This window comes from Magnolia sinica, chromosome 7 (genome assembly GCF_029962835.1).
Source record: "Magnolia sinica isolate HGM2019 chromosome 7, MsV1, whole genome shotgun sequence".
NCBI lineage: Eukaryota > Viridiplantae > Streptophyta > Magnoliopsida > Magnoliales > Magnoliaceae > Magnolia > Magnolia sinica.
Genome location: NC_080579.1, coordinates 83,865,306 through 83,889,340, shown reverse-complemented (window position 1 = coordinate 83,889,340; position 24,035 = coordinate 83,865,306). Strand labels below are relative to the sequence as shown.

Here is a 24,035-nt window from a genome sequence, read left to right as displayed (position 1 = left end):
CCACCCCCCTAAAAAAAAAACTTTATTTATTTTTTTAATATCGAAAATGCATGACCTCTCTGGATCTATGATCAAAATCATTAGATTATTATTATTATTTTTTCTGGTAATGAACTTTCTCCCAAAGATTGATATATATATATATATATATATATATATATATATATATATATATATATATATATATATATATATATATATATCCCCGATAAGATCTAAATAGATCTGATCGAAAATGGCTAGAGAGTACAGATATGAGATCAGATTAAAAAAATGATTTTTGAAAAATATATAGAAATTGGGCGTAAATGCCCCGAAAATAAAAAAACCCCAAAAAAGCTCAAATCGGTCTTCAAAACCGGTAGTTTTTTTTGTAGATCTAGAGGTAATAAACATATGGATTAGAAGAAGAATCGACAATAAAAATGGATTTTTGAAAAACCTATTTTCTGATTTTTTTTCAAAATTGGCCCCAAATAGTTTCAATCCTTTAAATCAGTTGAAATCCGATGTTTTGATCCTTGAAGTTGCTGTTAATGGCGTCGAAAATCACTTAGGATTGATGTATTCGAGGTATTTCAAAGATTGGAGGAGAAATGATGGAGAGAGAGAAAAACCCAAAAACAAGCTCAAATCGATCTTCAAAACTGGTAGTTTTTTGTAGATATAGGGGTATAATAAACATACATATGGATTAGAAGCAGAATCGACAGTCAAAAAATGGATTTTTTTATAACCTATTTTCTGATTTTTTTCAAAATTGGCCCCAAATAGTTTAAATCCTTTAAATCAGCTGAAATCCAATGTTTTGATCCTCGAAGTTGCTGTTAATGGCGTTGAAAAACACTTAGGATTGATGTATTCAAGGTATTTCAAAGATTGGAGGAGAAATGATGGAGAGGGAGAGATTGAAAAGGGGAAAGAGAAGGGCTGGTTTTGCCCTTGTATGCCTGTATCGGCCCGACTGATACAGGTGTGTAGTATTGGACCCGATACGACCCGATACATGCCAACGGTTACCGATATGGCCGATGTAGGGCCATATCGTGTATGCTTGATATGGATACGATGCACTCGTATCGGCCAATACATTACCCGATATTTTAAACCATGGTTACACTTTTCCTCAGGGAGTATGCTTACATTTTACCCTTGAAATATGCTTACTTTATTGTCTCCTTTTTATGCTTGATATTTTACCCATGAAGTATGCTTACTTCATTGTGTCCTTTATATGCCTGGTATTTTTCATGTTACACTTATTATGGAGTTTGCTTACTTTATTGTGTCCTTTATATGCCTGGTATTTTTCATGTTGCACTTATTATGGAGTGTGCTTACTTTATTGTGTCCTTTATATGCCTGGTATTTTGTTATTCTCAACATTCTTTATCTCTTACATTTTCTTCTCCTTCTTTTTGCCAGGGATGGTCAGTGCCCTGAATATAGCGTTGAGGAGCAAGCTATTTGCGCTGTTGGCCTTGTCAAATCTAAGCGTGGAATTTTCGTGGGAGCCATCCAATATCTTTTAGTGTTAGCCACTCCTGTTGAGGTAGGAGCTTTTTTCAGCTCATCTTTTTCTTTTGTCTTTGATTACATGGATTCACTTAAGGCTTCTTTAGATTGGTGGAAACGAAAAAGTAGATAAGAGGGAAGGAAAATGTCACATATGAGGAAAACTGTGGAAAAGGAAAAAGGTTTCCTTTTCTTTAGGTTTGAGAGTGGAAAATGAAATTGACCCTTTATAAATGAAATCTAAGCATAAGGAAATCAATTTCCTCAATCATCCTATCTTTTGCAAACAAAGGAAACTCTCACATATGAGTAAATCTATTTCATTTCCACATTTACTTTTTGATTTCCACCTACCCAAATGGCCCCTACAAACAAGAATTTTGATTCGTTTAGATCTTTAGGTAGAGGTTTGGAGTTTCAATTGGAATTTTTGGACCCCGTATGTAATGAACATTCAAGTTTTGGTTCGTCATCATCATCATTTAAACCTTGTCCCTTTTAATTGGGTTCGTGCCGTTCAGCTACATGAAACTGTTGTGCCATTCCACTCGATCAATGGTTAGACCCTTACTTAGACCATGGGTTATCACGCCTTTTCTTACGACCCCCATCCACATCCTTTTGGAGCTTCGCCTTGCCTTTTAAAGCCTTCAACTCGTACCATCTAATTTTCGCGCTGTTACACTTGACCATAGGTCTTCGTTGCACTTGGCCAAACCATCGAATGCTACTTCCCCTCATCTTATTACCTATTAGTACTGTTATGTTTTCAAATGCTTTCATTTCTGATTCTATCGTTCCTCGTCCTATCACTCATCCATCTCAACATCCTTATTATAGCTACACTCATCCTATGAACATGTTATTCCTTAACTACCCAACATTTTGTCCCATAAAGCACAATTGGTCTTATATCTATCTGTAAATTTTCCCTTTTTGTTTTACAGTTTTAGTGATACACAATGATCACATAAACTTGTAAGGCACATCTCCATTTCTTCCACCTAGCTTGAATTATATGGGCAACATCCATTGTTGTCATGTGCGATCGCATATGCGCATATCCATATGCAAATCGCATATGCGATCATGGCATATACAATTTGGCACATATGCGATCGCACACAGCATATGCGATCGCATATTGGCCATGGCACATTGAATTTTTATTTATTTTTTTTGCAAAAAAAAATAACATTTTGTCTATAAAAAGGCTTCCAAATCTCCTCCATTTGCAATATTTCTCACTCCAAAACTCTCTTACTCTATTTTTCTCTTACAGTTCTTAATTACAAGTGGTCTTAATCTCCCTCTTTCTTGTATTTCCTACTTCCAAGTGATCTTAATCTCTCTCTTTCTCTTACGTTCCCTCTCTCTTGGAAGTTGGAAGATCAAGATTCAAGCACTTTTAAGTTTCAAGGAAGATAGCTTGTTGATTTTCTACCATAATAAATAAATAGCTTGTTGATTTTGTTGTTACTTCTTGTTAACGATATTGTTAAATGTGGATGACTTGATGTTTAATTCATTGTTTAATTGATTTTATCTCTCTCAAATGTATTTTAAATATGTAAAATTAGTAATCTATTAACTTAGAAAACTTCTCCTCAGTTTCTTATATTTTTTTACATTTTTTTGAAAATTTCTCATATATATATATATTCAAAATAAAAAATAAAAAATGTGATCACATATGCGCATGGGCATATGTGATCGCACATGATTGCATATGCGATTCGATAACAATGGCAACATCCATTTCAATCTCTTCACTCTCATGAATTATTGAACCAAGGTATTGAAAGTAGTAATTTTGGGAAACTCCTTTTTTTTAGAACAAATTTTGGGAAAATTCATGGTCAACAATCTTAAACTAATTCCTCGTTTTTGCTCTTATTACTATAAGTGCACTCCATATATTTTGTTTTAGTCCGTCTAATTTTAAATCCTTTAGATTCTAAATCATCCCTCCATAAATCTAGCTTTGTGTTTATGCCCTTCCTCATCTTGTCAATAAGAACTATGTCATTGCCAAAAACAAGGTATTATAAAATGGTAACGGTGGCTGTAACGGCCACCATCGTTACCATTATGATTACGGCCTTTTTTATATGAAAAAACCCATTTCGACACCATTATGGGATAGTTAAGGTCTGTTATGGGTCCATTACAGCAGTTTTTCCTGTATGGGCCATTATGGCTGTTTCGACCTTGTGACGCGTAATGGTTATGGCTGTTACGTAACCATTCATGAATACCTTGGCAAACAACGTACACCATGGGAAAAGAAATGCCTCATTAACCCATCCATAACCAATGTGAAAACATATGGGCTCAATGCCGACCCTTGGTGTTAGATTATAGTAATTAAGTACTCACTTGTCTCTCCATTAGTGGTCCTCACATTATTACCGCCCTCTTATATATATCCTTAATAATGTCAATATATCCTCTTGACACTCCTTTCCCAACACCCACCAAATTAACTCTCTAGGGACCCCATTGTGTGCTTTCTCCAAGTCAATAAAGACCATGTAGAGATACTTTCTCCTCTCCCAATATTTCTCCATCAATTTTCTAAGTAGGAAAGTAACTTTAGTGGTAGACCCAAGAATGAAATCAAATTGATTTTTTGATACATTCGTCTTTTTAAATTTTAAATTTAAAGGTAATAACTTTATTGAAACATCGCTTCAAAAGAAGACAAGAAATAATTCAAAACAAACAAAAGAAAAATTACAGTCCCAACAGGGCAACAAGTACCCAAGCTTCTAGATCCTTTAATCCGGAAGCCCAATTGACCGCCCAAGAAATGGCCCTACAATAACCAGACTTTCAGGATCTGATCTATTCTCAAAGCATCGCCTACTCCTCTCTCCCCATATGGTCAATGGGATTGCCATCCCCACCAATTGCTACCCCACCTTCCCATCTTTACTAACACCGCTTTCGTGCCACACTGCGAGATCGAGCCCAACATTACCTAACTAATATTTAGGTTCAAAATAATACCATCCCATGTTTGACTCGCAAAAGGGCAATAAAGGAATAAATGATCCACCAACTTGGCGTTCCTCATACACATGATACATATATTCAGGAGCACCAATTCACGGGTTATGATTAATTAGCATTATTTTGTGCGTTAAATTGTTCTAGTTAATCTGTTGATGATCTCAATGTTGTCAAATCGCATATGTGATCGCATGCGATCAACATATGTTGTTCGCATATGCGATCGCACAATTGCATATGCCATGGCATATATATATTTTTATAAATAATAAAAATTTGAAAAAAAAAAGGAAGAAATAAAAAAAATTCTAAAAATTCAAAAAAAAAACGAAGAAAAAACTTGTCTAATTAGTACACATGATTGGATTGGGTTATTTTACTTATTTCATTATAGTTTGAGTATTTCATTAAGTGATATATTTAATTGCTTATATTATATTACATAAAATTTAACAAAACAATCAACCAACTACATTAAAAGATAACTAATTATTATAAACTTCGAACAAAGAAATTTTAATGATAAATAACTTGAAACAACTTACAAGTTATAATTTACAACTTAATTTACAAAAAGTAAGCACAACTTATAAAATACAAAAAATAAACGTAATTGAAATAATTGTAGAGAGATTAGAGTAAGAGAGAAAGAGGTGTAAGAGAGAAAGAGTAAGAGATTTAGAGCTTTGGAGTAAAGAATAGTGAAAATAGAGGGGATATGTGTGCCTAGTTATAGGCAAAAGTTCTCCGATTTGAAAAAAAATAAAATAAAATAAATTCTTCCGCTCTTGGCTATTGGGAAATATGCGATCGCATATGCAGTATGCTATCACATACTTGCATATGTGATTGCATATAAAAGTATGCCGTGTCATACTTGCCAGGATTGCATATGCCATCATGGCATATGCGATTTGATCAACAGTAGGCGCATATGCGATCGCATTTGACAACAATGCTTATGATCTCATTGCATTATTCTAGGCTAGGCCATCTGTCCTGCATTACTAGTTCAGAAAGATTCCAGTTAAAACTGTTAGTTGTGCAAGGTTGGTAACACTGGCTTGCTTGTTTCAGTCTTTTGGGTTCCTTAAGGATTGCACACTTTTGTGTTGGTAGATTGATAGAAGGATGGACAGAGGGGAACAAGGGGTAGATAGAGGACACTATTTTGGCTATAGACATTGAATTAACATTAAGTGCCTGCTGAGGAGCATTGCCGCAAGAATTAAATGTTGGTTCATGCAAGTCCATAGAATTTTGATCAGTCTGTTTCACAAATACATCATCAGAGAAGGTGTCATTGTGCATGCGCACGAGTGCTAGTGCAGAAAGTTGACTGACATAGCGATGCCATGATATTGAAGATCTGTTGGGTGGGGCCTGTGCTGAACCTCAGATGCTGCAAGTCAGTGGCACTTGATTGGCAGTATGCTCCCGAGCAGGGTCCACACATCAGGATGATGCACTGTGATTTCCTAGGATTACTCTTTGACACACATTGTTTTGATATGTATGGCGGATGTCAGTGTCAAGCGTGGATAATTACACATTTTCCCTGCAGGAATCGTTCTTGAGAATATTGCTGCATTTAGCACAAGTGACTGTTACAGGGTTTGACTGATGAAGGTTGTAGAAAAGGATTTTTTGGGCCCATGAACAATTGGATGTAGTTTGTTGGGAGCGTGTCCCAACTGAGTAGGCTTGAGGGCAGGGGTAGTGGCGAAGCAAATGCAGTTACTAATTTCCTTGGATTTACCGCTTAAAATCAAGCAATGCCATTCCAAAAGAAAATCTTACTGTCAAGCATTTTTCTGTTTTATCATTTTTCTGTGAATGGGGGTTGGAAAATACTAATACACATACTGACATCATGCTTATCATAGCTAGAAGCCTAGAAGTGATATGACTTGGGAGTTTTTGCCATTTCTTTAGCAATAACTCTGGTTTTTACTGATACTCCCTTTGTTGTTTTTAGTTGATTCTCGTAGGAGTATGCTGCACCGGAAGGGGGGAGGGAACAGATCCATATGTGGAGCTTTCCTTGCAGCCTTTACCAGAGTACACGATACCATCTGATGGAGTCACTATGACCTGCATTACATGTACAGATAAGGGTCATATTTTCCTCGCAGGCCGTGATGGACATATTTATGAGATGCAGTATACAACTGGCTCGGGCTGGCACAAACGTTGTCGTAAAGTTTGCCTCACAGCAGGTCTGGGTAGTCTTATTTCAAGGTATGTTGCTATATTTTCAGCAATGTCATAACTCTCCCTGTCATTCTTGCTGTTACATTTTCCCAAATAAAACATCCCCTTTTGTTTTCAGGTGGGTCTTACCAAATGTTTTTAAATTTGGAGCCGTTGATCCAATTGTTGAGATGGTTGTTGATAATGAAAGACATATTCTATATGCACGAACTGAAGATATGAAACTTCAGGTGTTTGATCTGGGAGTAAATGGCGATGGCCCACTTAAGAGAATTGCTGAAGAGAGGAATTTGATTGATCAGAGGGACGGACAATATGGTGGTCGGCGGTCTGCAGGATCAAGAGCGGTTTCTCGGGCAGCAAAACCATCTATAGTTTGCATTGCGCCTTTATCTACATTGGAATCAAAGTGGCTGCATCTCGTTGCTGTTTTGTCAGATGGGAGAAGAATGTACCTTTCCACTGCTCCATCTGGTGGGAATAACAGTTCTGTTGGAGGCTTGGCTGGACTAAGCAATGCTCATCAAAGACCATGCTGCCTAAAAGCTGTAACAATCAGGCCTTCACCTCCTTTAGGGGTTGGAGGTGGGCTTACTTATGGGTCTGTAGCTGGTAGATCCCAGACTGACGATCTGACCTTGAAAATAGAAACAGCCTATTATTCTGCCGGCACTCTTGTCCTTTCCGATTCCTCACCCCCTACCATGTCCTCTCTTCTGATCATCAACAGGGATCCAAGTACACAATCATCTATATCTAGTAACTTTGGAATGAGCTCAAGAAGTTCTCGAGCATTGCGGGAATCAGTATCATCCCTACCCATAGAGGGCCGGATGCTTTTTGTCACTGATGTTTTACCGCTGCCAGATATGGCAGATACTGTGCTGTCATTGTATTCAGATGTAGAATCTTGTGTATTTGAAGGTTCACGGGAGTCATGTGAAAAGGCAACTGTGAAACTTTGGGCTAGAGGGGATCTGGCAACTCAACATATCTTACCGAGGAGGAGAGTTGTTGCGTTCAGTACCATGGGCATGATGGAAGTCGTTTTCAACAGGCCAGTGGACATTCTGCGGAGGTTGTTAGAGTCCAATGCACCAAGATCAATATTAGAAGATTTCTTCAATCGTTTTGGAGCTGGAGAGGCTGCTGCAATGTGTTTAATGCTGGCTGCAAAGCTGGTCTATGTCGAGGACAACCTAATTAGCAACACAATTGCTGAAAAGGCAGCTGAAGCATTTGAGGATCCGAGAGTTGTTGGAATGCCGCAACTCGAAGGTAGCAGTGCATTGGCAAACACCAGAACTCCGCCTGGAGGCTTCAGCATGGGGCAGGTTGTTCAAGAGGCTGAGCCTGTTTTTTCTGGTGCCCACGAAGGCCTTTGCTTGTGCTCATCGAGGTTGCTTTATCCTGTGTGGGAGCTTCCTGTTATGATTGTCAGAGGTGAAGTTGGTTCTGATGTTGGGCCTGAAAAAGGGGTGGTTGTCTGCCGACTCTCTGTTGGGGCGATGCAAGTGATGGAAAGCAAGATTCGCTCCTTAGAGCAGTTTTTAAGGTCGAGAAGAAACCAGAGAAGGGGGCTCTATGGTTGTGTTGCTGGCATGGGAGATATAACCGGTTCTATTTTGTATGGAACTAGTTCTGATTTAGGAGCTGGGGACCGTAATATGGTAAGGAATTTGTTTGGTACATATTCTCGAAATATGGAGTCAAGTAATGGTGTCACATCTGGAAAACGTCAACGACTTCCATACTCTCCTGCAGAATTGGCTGCGATGGAGGTAAATTAATGGTTTGTTGGGCTGCTTCTTGACTGGTGCAATTTTATCCACTATGGATAATTATAGTGTCCTGATGCATCAGGATGTGTAGGGTACTAAGGTACCTTGACTGGTGAGGACACCATCTTTGTCCTGATGCACCTGGACCGTATAGTCCCTCTCACTTATGTAACTTCTTGGACCGTTGTACAGGTCAGGGCGATGGAATGTGTTAGGCGGTTGCTCCGAAGGTCTGGTGAAGCTCTCTTTCTACTTCATCTTCTTTCACATCATCATGTTGCACGGTTGGTACAGTCCTTAGATGCTAATCTACGCCAACAACTAGTTCAGTTGACGTTCCATCAACTAGTTTGTTCCGAAGAGGGTGACCTGCTTGCGACAAGGCTTATAGCTGCGCTTATGCAGGTAATTCAGATTTAGCTATAAAAATGCCGAATGGATTGAGTGGTGGTCTTCTTGTTAATAAATCCTTTCTAGTTGCTTCTTCTACTGTGTGAGCTTGGACTTTTTGACTGGTTGGAAGCTTTTAGATAGCTGAGGGTGGAATATCAGTCTGTTTGAAAAAAAAAGGAAAAAAAATAAATCTCATAGCCTGTTTAACTGGGTCATTGAGATATGCCAGTGTTAGTTACAAATATAGGGGGTTGTTTGGGTTTGGCAAAGTTGTGTCCTGACTAGGAGTCTTGGACAACCATACATGTCCATGAGTTGGCAACCCCCTTGTTCAGGGGAATCATTGCACCTTTGGACAACTATTCATAGTTATGTTACCGTTAGGCCATTGATTGGGCGTCTCTGGTGGAGAGGTGGAACTACTTGTCAATAACACTTAATAGTTTTGGTGCACATGAGGATCATATTTGTCCATACACGTGTAACATGTTTCAATGTGCCATGTGTGTGTCTTATCCATGTTCAAGCATCCCACATTTGCATGTGTGTCGCCATCAATATTCGAGCGCTAAAAAATATGGCACACATGTAGTTGATTCTTGCACCATCTTGGCGATCTCTTAATAAACTGTTTGTTACTCTTCAACAAATGAAAGGGAAATAAATCATCTTAAACCGACTTAAAGGATAAAAAAGGTGAGATCGAACTTCTGATAATTTGTGGATAAGTGGTTGACAAAATTAGAAATTAGAGGTGGAACACGGGAATGTTTACCTTTACGGGCTGCAATAAGTAGATCATTGACAATCTCAGTAGACTCAGAAGGAGTGAGAACATCATTAGGTGCAGTAGCTGATGTCGTGAATTGAGAGGGAATAGTCTGCAATACTTGGTCTTATTTCCTTTTCCTATGATATATTCGTATGAGATCCTTCTAAGGTGGTGGTTCCTTAATGACATGATTTGGGGGAAACACAAAAGGTAAAGGAACTTCCACAAGGATGGCTTCGGGAACATATTTAGTCATAACATAAGATGAGACATTCTTTTAAACGGTAGCATCAATTGTCACGAAATGCTTGTTGAGTGAAGGACATTAGCATCAATTACCTAAGTGCGAGGGTATCTTAGAAAAGTGCATTTAACAAAACGAGGTGCAAGTTTATTTTGACTAGACTTAAGGAAATGAATAAAGCAAGTACAACCAAACACCTTGGGAGGAATGCTAGCCAAGCAAGAAACAACAAAGAGAATGGCGTTTTTCTTCAATCTAAAGTTGACGAGGGCATCCTATTTTATGTCTTTATTCAAGTGCCCGAAGGTAGTGGTCAACAGGCTCGAGAAGATTAGAAGGGAGTTCCTTTGGAAAGGGGCCTGGGAAGGAAAGAAGTTCCATTTGCTTAGATGGGAAGAGGTTTGCAAGTCGTATAAGGATGGTGGCGCTGGCATCAAACCCCTGGGTGTTATGAATTCTGCCTTGCTGGGAAAGTGGATCTAGAGCTTCGGGATGGAGAGGGGAAGAATGTGGAGGGAGTTGATCGATTATAGGTATGGGACCTATGAGGGAGGGTGGTTCGCTAAGCACTCTCGGCCATTTGGAAAGAAGTGGCGCCTACTGAATCTATTGTCTGTCAGGGCGTTGCCTTCTTGGTGGCAAATGACCACGGGGTTCGCTTCTGGGAGGATTTGTGGTGTGGAGATAGACCGCCCTCTCTCAGATTAGTACCCTAGTATCGCTAGTGTAGTTGTCAATCGCTCCATCACGGTGGCGGACTGTTTCTCCCTATATGGGAGTTCGGTGGTTTGGGCACCTCCTTATTGTAGAAGTCTTTCGGAAAGCGAAGAGGGAGAGTTGCTCGAGCTCCCGAAGACACTTTTTAAAGTTACCTTTGCCAACCAAGAGGAGGACTTGATGATATGGGTTAAAAGTTCCAATGGTGTCTTTTTGGTTAAGTCGCTTGTTAGCGTGATTAGGGGTTCTAATTCTGGTCATCGGTTGCCTTTGTTTCATCAATGCTCCTACGGGGCTCCTTGTGTTTTAGCATTTGTGTGGTTAGTGGGAATTAAAAGGATCCTCGCCATTGATAATTTACAGAGAAGGGCAATCATCCTCCCTAACATTTGCGTGATGTCTATGGAGGATGGCGAGTCAATCGACTCCCTTTTCATCCATTGCTCCTTCATGTCTAAGGTGTGGAGTCATTTTCTCGCTTTGTTTAACATGGCTTGGGTGATGCCGAGTTGTGTCGAGGAGTTGCTTTGGGTATGGCATGGTGATAGAGTTGGTGGGATGGGAAAAGCCAAGTGGAGACTCACCCTCATGGCAATGATGTGGTCTATTTCGGGAGCTAGGAACCAACGTTGTTTTGAAAACCGTAGCTTTGAAGTTACGGGGGTGATCTCAAGGGTTGAAGTTCTGTTGGGGGATTGGGCTATCCTTGTCAAGTCAGCTTAGGTTGCTTCTTGTCGGGTGTTTTCTTTTGGCTTCCTTCTCTTGTATTCTTTTCTTGCTTTTTGCGAGTTCTCTAATAATAAATCGTCATCTTTCAAAAAAATAAAAAAAAAGAATTGAATCGTACCAGGAAGACTGGAGTGTTCATTTCTAATAACAAAGCACAAGTAATTTTAATCAAATATCCGTTGTTGCGCTTGGTCACCCTATTTTGTTGAGGTGTAGAAGCACAAGAGGTCTGATGGTTAACAGCTTGACTTTGTAAATAAGTTTGAAGATTCTGAGATAAAATCCAAAGCATTATGCACAAGTTTGTACAATACTAATTTTTTATTTCACTCTAGAAATTTTGAAATACTTAAAAGACTTTCGACATATTTTTCATGAGATATAATTACGTCGTTCGAGAATAATCATTAATGGAAAAATCAAAGTAGTTAAAACCTAACAAAATGGGGACTCAAGCTGGTCCATCCTTAAGAAGGAAAATGATTTTTATGATGTTTACCTAACTGACATGTTTTGCACTCCAAACTCAACACCTTTGGAAGAGACGGAACAAGAGTCTAAAATTTTTAGAGAGATGGATGCCCCAATCAAGGATGGCATTTAGATGCATGACTTTTAGGAAGTAACGCAACATCTACAAATACCCTCTCTAAATAGTATAGATTATTCCTGTCACAAACTCCACCAATCGTCTTTCTTGTCTTGAGGTCCCGAAAAACACAGCAAGAAGGAAAGTAGGTGACAGAACAATTTGGAGATTCTGTTATTTTACTCGTAGATACAAAAACTAAAAGGAAATTTGGAGGCGTACAAGACAAAATGATAATGATACAAACGTGTTAGGATGAGCAGGATCAAGTCCAACAATGTTGGATAAGGTACCATCAGCTAACATAACAAATATATTGGAAGAAACATAATTAGAGGAAGAAAAAGAACTACTGTCACCAAAGATATGACCTGACAACTAATGCCCCAGAATTGATGATCCAGGGGGAGGGATGAGATTACAAGAGACACTTTACTAAACAGGGCCGAAGTGACTGTATAGGTGGAAGGGACATTGTTGGACATAGAGCTACTAGAAGAGAGTAACCACACATATTCTTCCAGTGATAAAGTGACATTAATCTAACCACCATTGACATTTGAACAAGTAGAAGTAGTGGGTTTAACATCAATAGAAACATCATCAACGACGAGCTTGAGTCGCCCTTGATGGCTTTACATGAAGATCCCAACAGAAGTCCAAACAATCAAAATGATTAGTTAGGTTACAGTGAGTGCATGCACAATTTCCTCTACCATGACCACCTCTATCTCCTCCTGGCACCCTATCATTTCTACCACCACGAAAAATACCATGATTAGCTTTTCCACCATGACCTCCACGCGAACTAGTGTAACAAAATGCATTGCCAGAGTCATTTGCAAGAGAGACTCTCCAAAGCCTAACATAGACTTCTACAACTGAAGGGATTGATATATCACCCAAAATATGATCTGTAGTAGACTGATATTCTTTTGGAGAGCTAGGCAAGAGTTTCACAACTTTCATATCCTCCAACTGCTTCTTTATAAGCGATACATTTGAAGTAATGGGATGATATATAGAGAGTTCTTCCAGCATGCCAGTTAGTTTGGCAAAATATTTACCAAGGGATTTTAATGAAGACATCACTGCGCATACACCTTTGCGTACGTATCAGAGGAGGCGGGCCGCACCGATTTTCCTGTGGTTAGGCGAGTACTCACGATCGTATTGAAGACCCCGTGTGCATGTGCGAGCATCTGGAAGACTTCACATTGGGAACATGCGCATGAGCTGCTTAATGGAGGGATCCAGACCGTTGGATTGGAAGGACATGACGATGGGGCCGTTGGATCACATTATTGGGCCATTGATCGTGGATCGTCCACACTAGTTTTTCTTAGACTTTATCAGCTTATAGGATTTAGTTTTGTTTATGTTATGTTTGGACGTTATTGTGAGTGTTTTTAGTTGATTTTATTTAGACTATGTATATTTTCGTTAAAATTCACAAGACGGTGATTAGTGTAATTAGTGAAACTTCTTGGAGCTATAAAAAGAGGGTGGGTGTGTGACTTTCTCCCTCATTGGATTTGTGAAAAAAAGAAGAAGCTTTTTGATGTAGGACAATTAACCACTTGCTCTAAAAGCTCGAACTGTTAGAGTATGACGAATTAATCCCTTTATCTCATTGCCTAGGCTTCACGTCTCATGGGTTAGGCTCTCGGTCGAACCCCCCTCATGGCCCCAAATCACATGGGTTCCGCCTCACACGAGCCACCTGAGTCACACGGGTGGGGCCCGCATCTCACGAGCCACCTGCCTCACATAGGCCGCCCACCCCGAGTGTGCCCCTGCATCTCACAGGCCACCCCACTCGGGCTTGGTGTGAAAATGTCCCCGCATTAATCACCCTCGGTGAGGAGTCTCGAACACGAGACCTCTCGCTCTGATACTAATTTGATGTAGGACAATTAACCACTTGCTCTAAAAGCTCGAACTATTAGTGTAACGCCCCGAAATCTGAGGGTTGAGCAAAGCTCAACTCCCAAGTTCCGACACATCACTTATGCAACATAGAAAATGATGATTTAACGTCGTCCGTGTTAGTACATTAAACATGAACGAGATTAAACTAAATTAGCATATCACACTCCAGAGACGATTAAATTTAAGCAAGCGGAAGACTGTGATAGATATATAAAACATATAAACTGTTGTAGGTCCCTAGAGTGTGAACACGTTACCAGGTTAAATATATACATGTATACTCCCAAGATAGACAAAATGAATATACATATGTGTTCCAAAATACAAAATAACAAGTGTAATGGCATCTAGTTAGCATCCCTGTAACCCCGTCGATCAGAACATGGTCTACATAGACCCGCCTGATAGCTGCATATAGGAGAACTCCTCGTCATCATAGAAGTCATGCTCCGTCACGAAAGCCTCGTCATCATCTGCAACTACAACAGGGTTTGGTTGGTGTTTTAAAGCACTGTCCCAGAGTGGGAGTGAGTGATTAACTCAGTGGAGCTATAAGGCAAAGGTTAACATGTTATCAATTCAATCAAGCAGTATTGATAATGCAGTACAACAATCATATCCTAAGTACTCTTGTTAATGCAGGAATGGTATGCGATAATGATATATGCCCTCGCCTACACTCCCTCAGCGACATCATCTCACGATCGTGGCATGCACCACTCCAGACTTGTGCACTTCCTCGCCAAAGCACCGTGCAATGCGGATGCATGATTGTGTTAACCAAGTTCTTATTTAGGCTTATTCATACAACAGATTCGGGAAGCTAAGGTACCTCCCTTATATCATTACCCAAACAATGATCCATCTAGGGTCGTCAATCCTAGTCAATCACATACGATGGGCATGTTCCAGGTCGCCAGGGAGAGGCTCGTCACCTCAGCGCAGGCCTGGTTTATACGCAAGGTCACTACGGAAAGGCTCGTCACCTTAACGTAGTTCTAGTGTATACTCGAGGTCACTATGGGAAAGGCTCGTTACCTTAGTGTAGGCTGACAGCTCGAATACAATGTCCTATACCACCGTATTCGGCTCACAAGTTTGGGTTGCTCACTGGTCACTACGGGGAGGCTCGTCACCCTAGCGTAGGTTGACAGCTCGACCACGGTGTCCCATACCATCATACCTGACCCATGAGTCTTAGCGGATCGAGGTACCAAGGTTAAACAGGCTTTTCAATGGCAAGTTGGTACCTTAGGTTCAAGCAGTTGCGTCCATACAAGTTAAGCATACAATAGGCCAATCAGGTTACTTGACAAGTCCGATTAGTACGAGCGCACATTGAATCAATCGACATGAAGCGTGTAAGCACTCCGCGTGGCCTAACCACTGTCAACAATCAGCGTACGACCTGGATTCCTCGAATGTGTCTAACGTGGCGAAATTAGTTCGGCCACTCGAATAGAAGCCATTACCAGGGTGTCCCAAAACGGTTACGTATCGGCCGTAACGGCCGATACGTAACGGTAACAGTGGTACCCGTACGCGATATGGGGCCGTATCGGCCGAGTCCCGTTTTTGTACACGTAACGGCCGTTATGGGCTCGTTACGGGCGTAACGGCCGTTATTGACCCGTAACGGCTGTTACGGGCCTTGGAAAAAAAAAACAATAAAAAAAAAAACCTTACCTTTTTCCTTTCTTTTCCTCTTCTTCTTCTTCTTCTTCCTCTTCTCGGCCTGCTACGGCCCTGCTGCTGCTGCGGCCTCCTCCTTCTTCTTCTTCTCTCTCTCTCTCTCTCTCTCTCTCTTTGTTCTTTCCCTCTTTCCCTCTTTTTTCTTCTCTTCTTTCCCTCTTTTTTCTTTTCGGTTTCCCTCTCTTTTTTTTTTTAATTTTTTTATTTTTGCAGGCGTAAGCTGCTGTAGGTACGTGTCACGCTGAGACGAGCGCTGACACTCCTCGAGCTCCAAGTTGTATGAACGGTTCAAAGGAGATCAAAGTTTTATGGGCTCCACGGTGATGTATTTATTATATCTACACCGTTCATCTATTTTTAAATATTATTTTAAAGCATTACCTAAAAAATGAATCGTATCCAAAGATTGTTTGGACCACACCAAAAATAGCAGCGGGGATGATGATTTTCACTGTTAAACAATTCGTAGGCCCATTGTAACATTTATTTTCCATCCAATCTGTTCATAAGGTCAAAAAGACCTGAATGAAGAGGAAAAACAAATTTCATATTGATCTAAAAGTTTTGTGATCCCAAAAAAGTTTTCAATGGTAGACGTTCAATCCCCCACTGCTTTTTGCAGTGTGGTCCACTTGATAATTAGATCTGTATTATTTTTCGTGTCAAGCCCTAAGACGATCTCGTCAAATGAATGGACGGTTTAGATATAACACATTCATCATGGGTGGGGCCAAAAAAACTTTGACGTGTGCTACACTTCACAATCCGAGTCCCGCCTAATTTGGGGCCTTAAAAAATTGTACGAAAGACATATATTAACTTAAAATTTACCAATTAAATTATAAACTGCAATTGTTAACTCACGATGCCAAAATCAAATTATTTGAATAGTTTTAATTGTTATTTTGTGTACTCTTATTTTTTAAAATAGGGCCTTTTGATTTTTTTCATGATTCACTATCCAAAAAATGTCCACTAATACATAAGTGGGATAATGACAATAAATTGCATGAATTTGAGGCTAATTTGGGGCATAGATTGGTCCTCCAAGTCAGCCCGAAATTGGCAACGCCATCTACCTGAATTTAATTTCATTTTTTTAAAGAACTACTTGGAGAAAGATATTAAATTGTTAAGTATATAAATTAGATATTTAGAAAATTAAATATATACATTTTGTAGTCAAATTCAGGTTACCTGGTTCAAAAATTAATCAGACAGTCCGATACAGCTTCTCACCAAAGAGTGGACCGTTACACCACCATAAACATGTTCCAATTTATAAATGAATGCATATTTGGAATGCTTAGAATATTCCGGATTTAATACATTTTTTTATATTTTTTTGGCAAATTTTTTGTTTACGCCGTTACGGGCCGTTACGCCCCCGTATCGCCGTTACGACCCCGTATCCGTATCGGTTTTGGAGGTCACCGTTACGCCAACCCATACCGATATGGGACACCTTGGCTATTACTGATTGCCTGGACTACATCTTAGCCCCAATCATACTCTAAAGCAGTAGCATTCACTTGTGATAGTCAAAGACAACATGTGATAACCAATCCAAATATAAACCTCGTTTGAGCATTTTAACAAACGCATAGTGTACATATCATCATACATAAGCATTTCATACATGGATCACTTAGCCTAATGTAAATTACATGGAGAAATCTATTCGAATAGCTAAGGTGATTGAGACTCTTATCTCAACACCTTTAATAAATACATTTCATCAAACAATTACACATTTAGACAATTGATCAAACACTTAGACTATACATTACAACACACATGTAGTGTATTAGTTATAATAGATATTATGGCGAATCCTTTTACAAAGGAGTTGCCACGCATACAACGATCATATATTCTCAATTAATAAGCATGGCAAGCACAAATCATAATTCCATATTCATTCAGACATTTCTACAAACACATAGAATACATTATATTCAACATAGGTTATATATATATGTAACATACGGAAACATCGTAACTAAGCACATGTGATAGCAATCAAGTCAGTCATAAATCATTAACTGCCATTGAAAGCCTTGAAAACCATAACCTAAATGTTTATAGTCTGCACCTTTCGCCGATATACTCGTATCGAACTCAGTTTGAATACCACGTCTTTGTCTATGACACAACGGTTACCTGAATCATGAAATAGGTTAGCTATTTCGTCGATTCATCAACTTGGATACCTTAAATAGATTAGGGTTAGGATTTCTTACCCAAAACGGAATCGGTATCACCGGTATAGCGACACTGATGGGGTGATTCAGCACGTGGAGTGGCATGATTGAATCCCAGCAACAATCTCAAGCTCTCGCTCACTTCTCCTTACTTTCTCCTTCTCTTTTCTCTCTTTTCTCCCTTAGGGTTTATAGAATTCGTATGGCATGGGAGAGAGAGGGTTTAAGGTCCTTATATAGGCCCAGAATGGGTCTCAATGGCCCCAGGGCCATGGTATACTTAGGTTATAGCCAAAGAGCACCTGTTTCGGTCCAACGGAGCACATCTGGAGGCCCATTTTCTGCGTACGGTCCAAGGAAAGTTTCCTGACATTGAATCTAAGTCAGGTTAAGTTTTTGATCCAATCAGATTCATGGATCAACCGCGGTGGACCTAATTCAGTTCAACGGTTGTCGACACTCGATCAGGGGTACAAGTACACTGACCTGTGTAGGGAAATTTCCCTGATCTGAGGGTGTAGTTGGGTCAGTATCTGACGGTTTGAAACCTTAGATTTGGCCTGCAAGCGAATGGCCCAGATTATTTAAGTTTGCATCTATTTTCTAAAGATACTCGCGTTTCTCACACACTTCGCTCCGGGCTCAAGTTGTGCGTTTCGGGATACTATTTGGACTTGATTTCCGAGATGGTTGTCAAGTCCAGTGAGGCGGTCGTAAGCGTATAGTTTTGCGTTAATTGGACTTTCGACGAGCGGTCCAGGTCCAAAACGGAGTTTCAAGATGCTCCCGAGAGCAACTGAGTTTTGAGATTGATTATAGGTTTTTAGGTAATGTAGCATTAGCGATTCTACTAGTTTTGGGTCTTACAGATCGTATAGAAAGCGGTTGAAGCTAATCTGCCGATTAATTCAGTTTAGTACTTAATTAATTCTCGTCTAATTTCCAAAGGACTCGGTCCTTAGTGATTTCTGCCTGAGGTGGTACTCGGGTCTTTGTACGGATTTTTCCGAGACGTTACAATTAGAGGATGACAAATTAATCCCTTTATCTCATTGCCTAGGCCCCACGTCTCATGGGTTAGGCCCTTGGTTGAACCCCCCTCGTGGGCCTCAAATCACATGGGTACCGCCTCACACGAGCAACCCGAGTCACACGGGTGGGGCCCGCATCTCACGAGCCACCTGCCTCACACAGGCCGCCCACCCCGAGTGTGCCCCTGCATCTCACAGGCCACCCCACTCGAGCCCGGGGTGAAAATGCCCCCGCATTACTTTTGCTCATTTTCTTCTTTTTCTTCTATCTTCATGAGATTTGAAGATATTTCCATGTGATTTGGAAGAGATTGGTGTGAGGCTAATCTTCATCAATGAAAGTGCGGGGTCTCCATCTATCCCCACATCTTTATCCATTTACTCTCCATCAAGGTATTTTCTTCGAAGTTCTTCGATTCTGCCATCCCAAATCTTCATCTTCTCCTAAACCTAACTTTCCCTAGTCATCAACAATCCAAACACTAAACTTAGAAATCCCTAACTTTCCTACTTTCCCAAATTACCAAACCCTAACTTTTCACATTCTTCAATTCACCCAAAATCCTTAAACCCCTTCTACCCAATACCCTAATTCCCACATCCTAACCTATAAAACCCTTTAATCCCTTCACCCGATTTGATCCCATAAACCCTAATTCCTATATTTTCCCAATTTCCTAAAACCCTAATTTCACCCTAGGATATAGTAGGTTTTCTACTTTGAGATAGGCTTTCCCTATGCTAATTGGATGTCCCTACATCCATTAGATCCTAGTTTTCTTTATTTAATGATCTTGTGTGGCGATGTTTGGTAACCTAGGCTAGGATTATGCATGATATTCTTTTGGTTTTTGTAGTATTTGTGATGTTAATGGAAAGGTTTTATTTATTTATTTATTTATTTTTAATTACCTTAGTTTTGTTACTTGATCTCACATGATAGTTGGTTCATGCATCGGTCTTGCATCAGATTCATTATCCCCCTTTTGGAACGAGAAAATCTTTTGTACAACTAATATACCCAAGCGATGTTGTTTCAAGGAGTACATCTTTCTCACTGTATCCCAAACATCCTTCACGGTATTTAAGAACACCAAATTGGTACTCACTTCAAGTTCCATGCTATTCCACAACCAAGATGTAATATGGGTGTCATCACACATCCATTATCTACACCTATGATTGTATTCCTCTGGTTTAGATTTTGCGAGGAAGTGATCATTTTCTTGGGCTAAAAGAAATACTTTAACAAATTTAGCCCAAAGAAGATAATTCTTCCCATTCAATTTCATAGATGTTGTAGATGCATTAAACCAAACACTTCTCCTAGTGATGAGGCCATTCAGTTTCACGGATGTTGTAGATGTATTAAACCAAACACTTCTTGTGATGCCCCGTCACTGTTGCACATGTGAGCGGGCACACGTGGGTGGACACTGACGTGGGCGAAGTCTAAGGGCCTGGGCGAGCTACTAGTGGTTGGCAGGCTACTGTGTACACAATGGGGGTTGAACTTGTCCCACATCGGAAGAGTCGTAGGAAGTTGTGGTGGTTATATGTAGGGTTCGCACCTTAATGATACAACGCGTTTTGGGGGCAACCCCGAGAACAACGTCGTGAGCCCTCTAGGTAAAGTGGACAATATTGTGTCCTTGGGTGGGGCGTTTCATAGGGTATCAGAGCCGAGGACGACTTTGCCTTCGGTGGGGGATATTGTGATGCCCCGTCACTGTTGCACATGTGGGCGGGCATACGTGGGCGGACGCTGATGTGGGTGGGGCCTAAGGGCCTGGGCGAGCTACCAGTGGTTGGCAGGCTACTGTGTACGCAGTGGGGGTTGAACTTGTCCCACATCGGAAGAGTCGTAGGAAGTTGTGGTAGTTATATGTGGGGTTCGCACCTTAAGGATACAACGTGTTTTGGGGGCAACCCCGAGAACAAAGCCATGAGCCCTCTGGGCAAAGCGAACAATATTGTGTCCTTAGGTGGTGTGTTTCACTTCTCCTAGTGATGAGGCAAGCAATAATTACATTGTTTGGCTCCATAGCTACCCTGGTACTAATTTAACACAACGTATACAGAAAAACAGCTGGTCTATGATCACATTCACACGCAAGTGCACCTCATAACAATATCACATATGGATTTCCAGCCCTTCATCATCTAGGATCCACTTCGACATCATTCATGCATTTCAAGACTATGTTACAAACAGCACAACTCTACCAAAAAACTGCTTCCAACACAAAATGACGGAAGAAAGTCAATTTAAACATAACCTTTATGGGAAATCAGCTAGTGATAATTTTCACTTCGAGGCTCCTATGCTCCCTATGCCATCAATTCCATTTACTTTATGAAAACACAGAAAACATGTTTTCTGCGAAAAAAAATGAAGAGAGACTCTTTCCTTGAGGTCCAATCAGCATACAAGTGTTTTGGGGGTCTCCAATACATTATCTATAGATTAGGGTTTTGAACAGGAGATTTGGGCGCGAATCACATGCAGATTTGCTCTGATACCATGGAAATTCATGCAAAATATAGGAATTAATGGAAATAGAGAATATAAGAGAAGAGAGGAGTGGGACAGCTGAAGCAACCCAGCCTCCACACATGCACACCTTTATGTTTTATTAGGCTTTCACTAAAAGAAAAATAAAATTACAAGATTACCTCCTTGCTCAATTAATGTAGGAAAGATCTCTCCTAAAGCCCAAACGGCCCATAGAGACCAACTGAATGACCATTTAAAATTCTAACACCATTTGACCATTTCATTTCACGGATAATCTAAAATTTTGCTCAATGCACTCTAACTGGTGGATTATATACTGCTACTTTAACTAGTTCTTATTTCTCCAGTATTATGTGGGTCCTGATGGAAGGGGGACAGTCGATGATATCAGTGGGAAACTACGGGAAGGTTGTCCTAGCTATTACAATGAATCGGACTACAAATTTTTCCTAGCAGTTGAGTGTCTCGAGAGAGCTGCTGTCACAGCTGATGCTGAGGAGAAGGACAAACTTGCAAGAGATGCTTTCAGCTTCTTAACCAAAGTTCCGGACTCTGCAGATTTGGGCACTGTATGCAAACGATTTGAAGACTTAAGGTCACGGCTTTCTTTACTATTGTCTGTAGTTCATGCTGTTTCTTTCTCTTTTTAGCTCTGATATGGTTCCTTCCCCAGTGATAATTGGCGCATAATTGTCAAATGCTTGGAGTGATTGGTTTTATTATTACAGGTTTTATGAAGCCGTTGTCCAATTACCACTGCAGAAAGCTCAGGCTCTTGATCCATCAGGCGATGCTCTCAATGAAAAGGTTGATGCAAGCCGCCGAGAAAATGCACTTGCTCAACGTAAGCAATGCTATGAGATAATCATCAATGCACTGCGTTCTTTAAAGGGTGATGTTGGCAGAGGATCACAGAGGGAGTTTGGCACTCCTGTTCGACCTGCTGGTACACGACCTGTCCTTGATCAGGCTTCGCGGGATACATGCATTCGCCAGATTGTTCAACTTAGTGTTCAGTGGCCTGACAGAGCCTTTCACGAGCATTTGTACAGGGCGATGATTGATATGGGCCTGGAAAATGAATTGTTGGAGTATGGAGGTTCTGATTTAGTACCTTTTCTGCAGAGTGCTGGCCGGGAGCCGATACAAGAGGTTTGGGTTGCTTGAACTTTTATTCTTAGCTTCGATATTGTTTATCTAGATTAATTCTCAAGGTTTTCTGAAGCTTCTATTTTGTTCCTATTCACTGCGAACAACTCTGAACAAAGGATCTGCACACGTGCAGATATGCTTGAAATCAGAGGCATTGGCTATAGTGTTTAACGTTATCTTTTTAAAGAGCAGTGTTATTACCACTCCTAAAATGATTGTTGTCATTTTGCAGGTGCAATTTGATCATAATTAGTGTTTCTGTTAGTGCTTTTAACAATCCATATAATTTCTAGTTGTCCTTATTGGTATGGAATGAACAATCTTAGGGTTTGGAAATGCCGAATCTAATCTTTCCTGCCTCTTATAAGTTCATTTTTCCTTCTGTAGGTTCAGGCTATTTCCACAATAATATCAGCGGCTTCTCCCATAGGGCATATGCAGGAATCTACTCCTAACATTGCCAAGTATCTTGAACTTCTAGCACGGTATTATGTCTTGAAGCGGCAGCATATCCTTGCAGCTCACGTCTTGTTAAGATTGGCAGAAAGGCGCCACGCTAATGCAAGTTACGGCCCTACATTAGAACAGAGGTCTGCTTGTTGTTTTTTAATGATGCTGACATGGCTTTCTATATTTTTAGAAGATGGAGCTTTTTCTGAGCCTTGAGTTGACTGAAAGATGTTTGGTGGCATTTGTCTGATATGTGTGCTTTCTTGGTGAAACCAGGCGCCAGTACCTCATTAATGCTGTTCTGCAGGCAAAAAACGCCAGTAGCATCAGTGGTCCTGGAAGTTCTGCTGAGGGTAGTTATGATAATGGATTGTTGGATTTGGTTGAAGGGAAGCTTGCGGTTCTTCGTTTTCAAATGAAAATCAAAGAAGAATTGGAGGCAATAGCATCAAGGTTGGAAGATTCTTCTGGCACTAATGGGTCACCTTCAGATGATGCCTCCCCCCAAAGGAACCTGGTGGCTGATGCCAATATTGCAAATGCTGCTAGAGACAAAACTAAAGAGTTATCACTAGATTTGAAGAGTATTACCCAATTATATAATGAATATGCAGTTCCATTTGAGCTTTGGGAGGTACGTCTCCTTTGCAAGGGTTCTGTGATTAGCAGTTGTAAACTGTCCACTGTTTCCTTTATTAGTAATTTAATATTTGTTCTGTTGCAACTAGATATTGTTGTTCGAGACGGTAAGAATGCTTTTAGTATGGGTTAGGTGGATTCTTTCTGTTTGACTTTGATACTTTTCACCTGAACAAGCATGCATTTATTATAGGAATTACTGTGAAAATTTAATATGTTCTTCAGAATAAGCACATTATCATTTAAAGGAAAAAGGGATTGAATCCCTTAATTTGCTTTTCTACAGTTTAGCTAGTAGCATTCGATCTTATTCTCCAGTTGATCTTTCACACTTTTCACTAAGTCTTCTTGATGGCTCCCATTTGTACGTACAGCTATGAGACATTACTCATATGGTTTGTTGTGTGATGCTTATGGAAACCTTATTCTGTTCATTCAAAATGGGAGT

At 40.2% G+C, this 24,035-nt stretch overlaps 1 protein-coding gene across 1 annotated transcript in view; it reads left to right on the top strand.

Annotated features, from left to right (window-relative positions):
• Positions 1-24,035, top strand: part of LOC131251572 (nuclear pore complex protein NUP155) — a 76,751-nt gene that overhangs the window by 28,051 nt on the left and 24,665 nt on the right. Inside the window, exons 3-10 of the mRNA XM_058252343.1 lie at positions 1,426-1,552; positions 6,509-6,771; positions 6,863-8,525; positions 8,718-8,930; positions 21,694-21,941; positions 22,075-22,498; positions 22,886-23,088; positions 23,225-23,582. Coding sequence (XP_058108326.1) covers positions 1,426-1,552; positions 6,509-6,771; positions 6,863-8,525; positions 8,718-8,930; positions 21,694-21,941; positions 22,075-22,498; positions 22,886-23,088; positions 23,225-23,582 — 3,499 coding nt within the window. The remainder of the gene's footprint in view (positions 1-1,425; positions 1,553-6,508; positions 6,772-6,862; positions 8,526-8,717; positions 8,931-21,693; positions 21,942-22,074; positions 22,499-22,885; positions 23,089-23,224; positions 23,583-24,035) is intronic.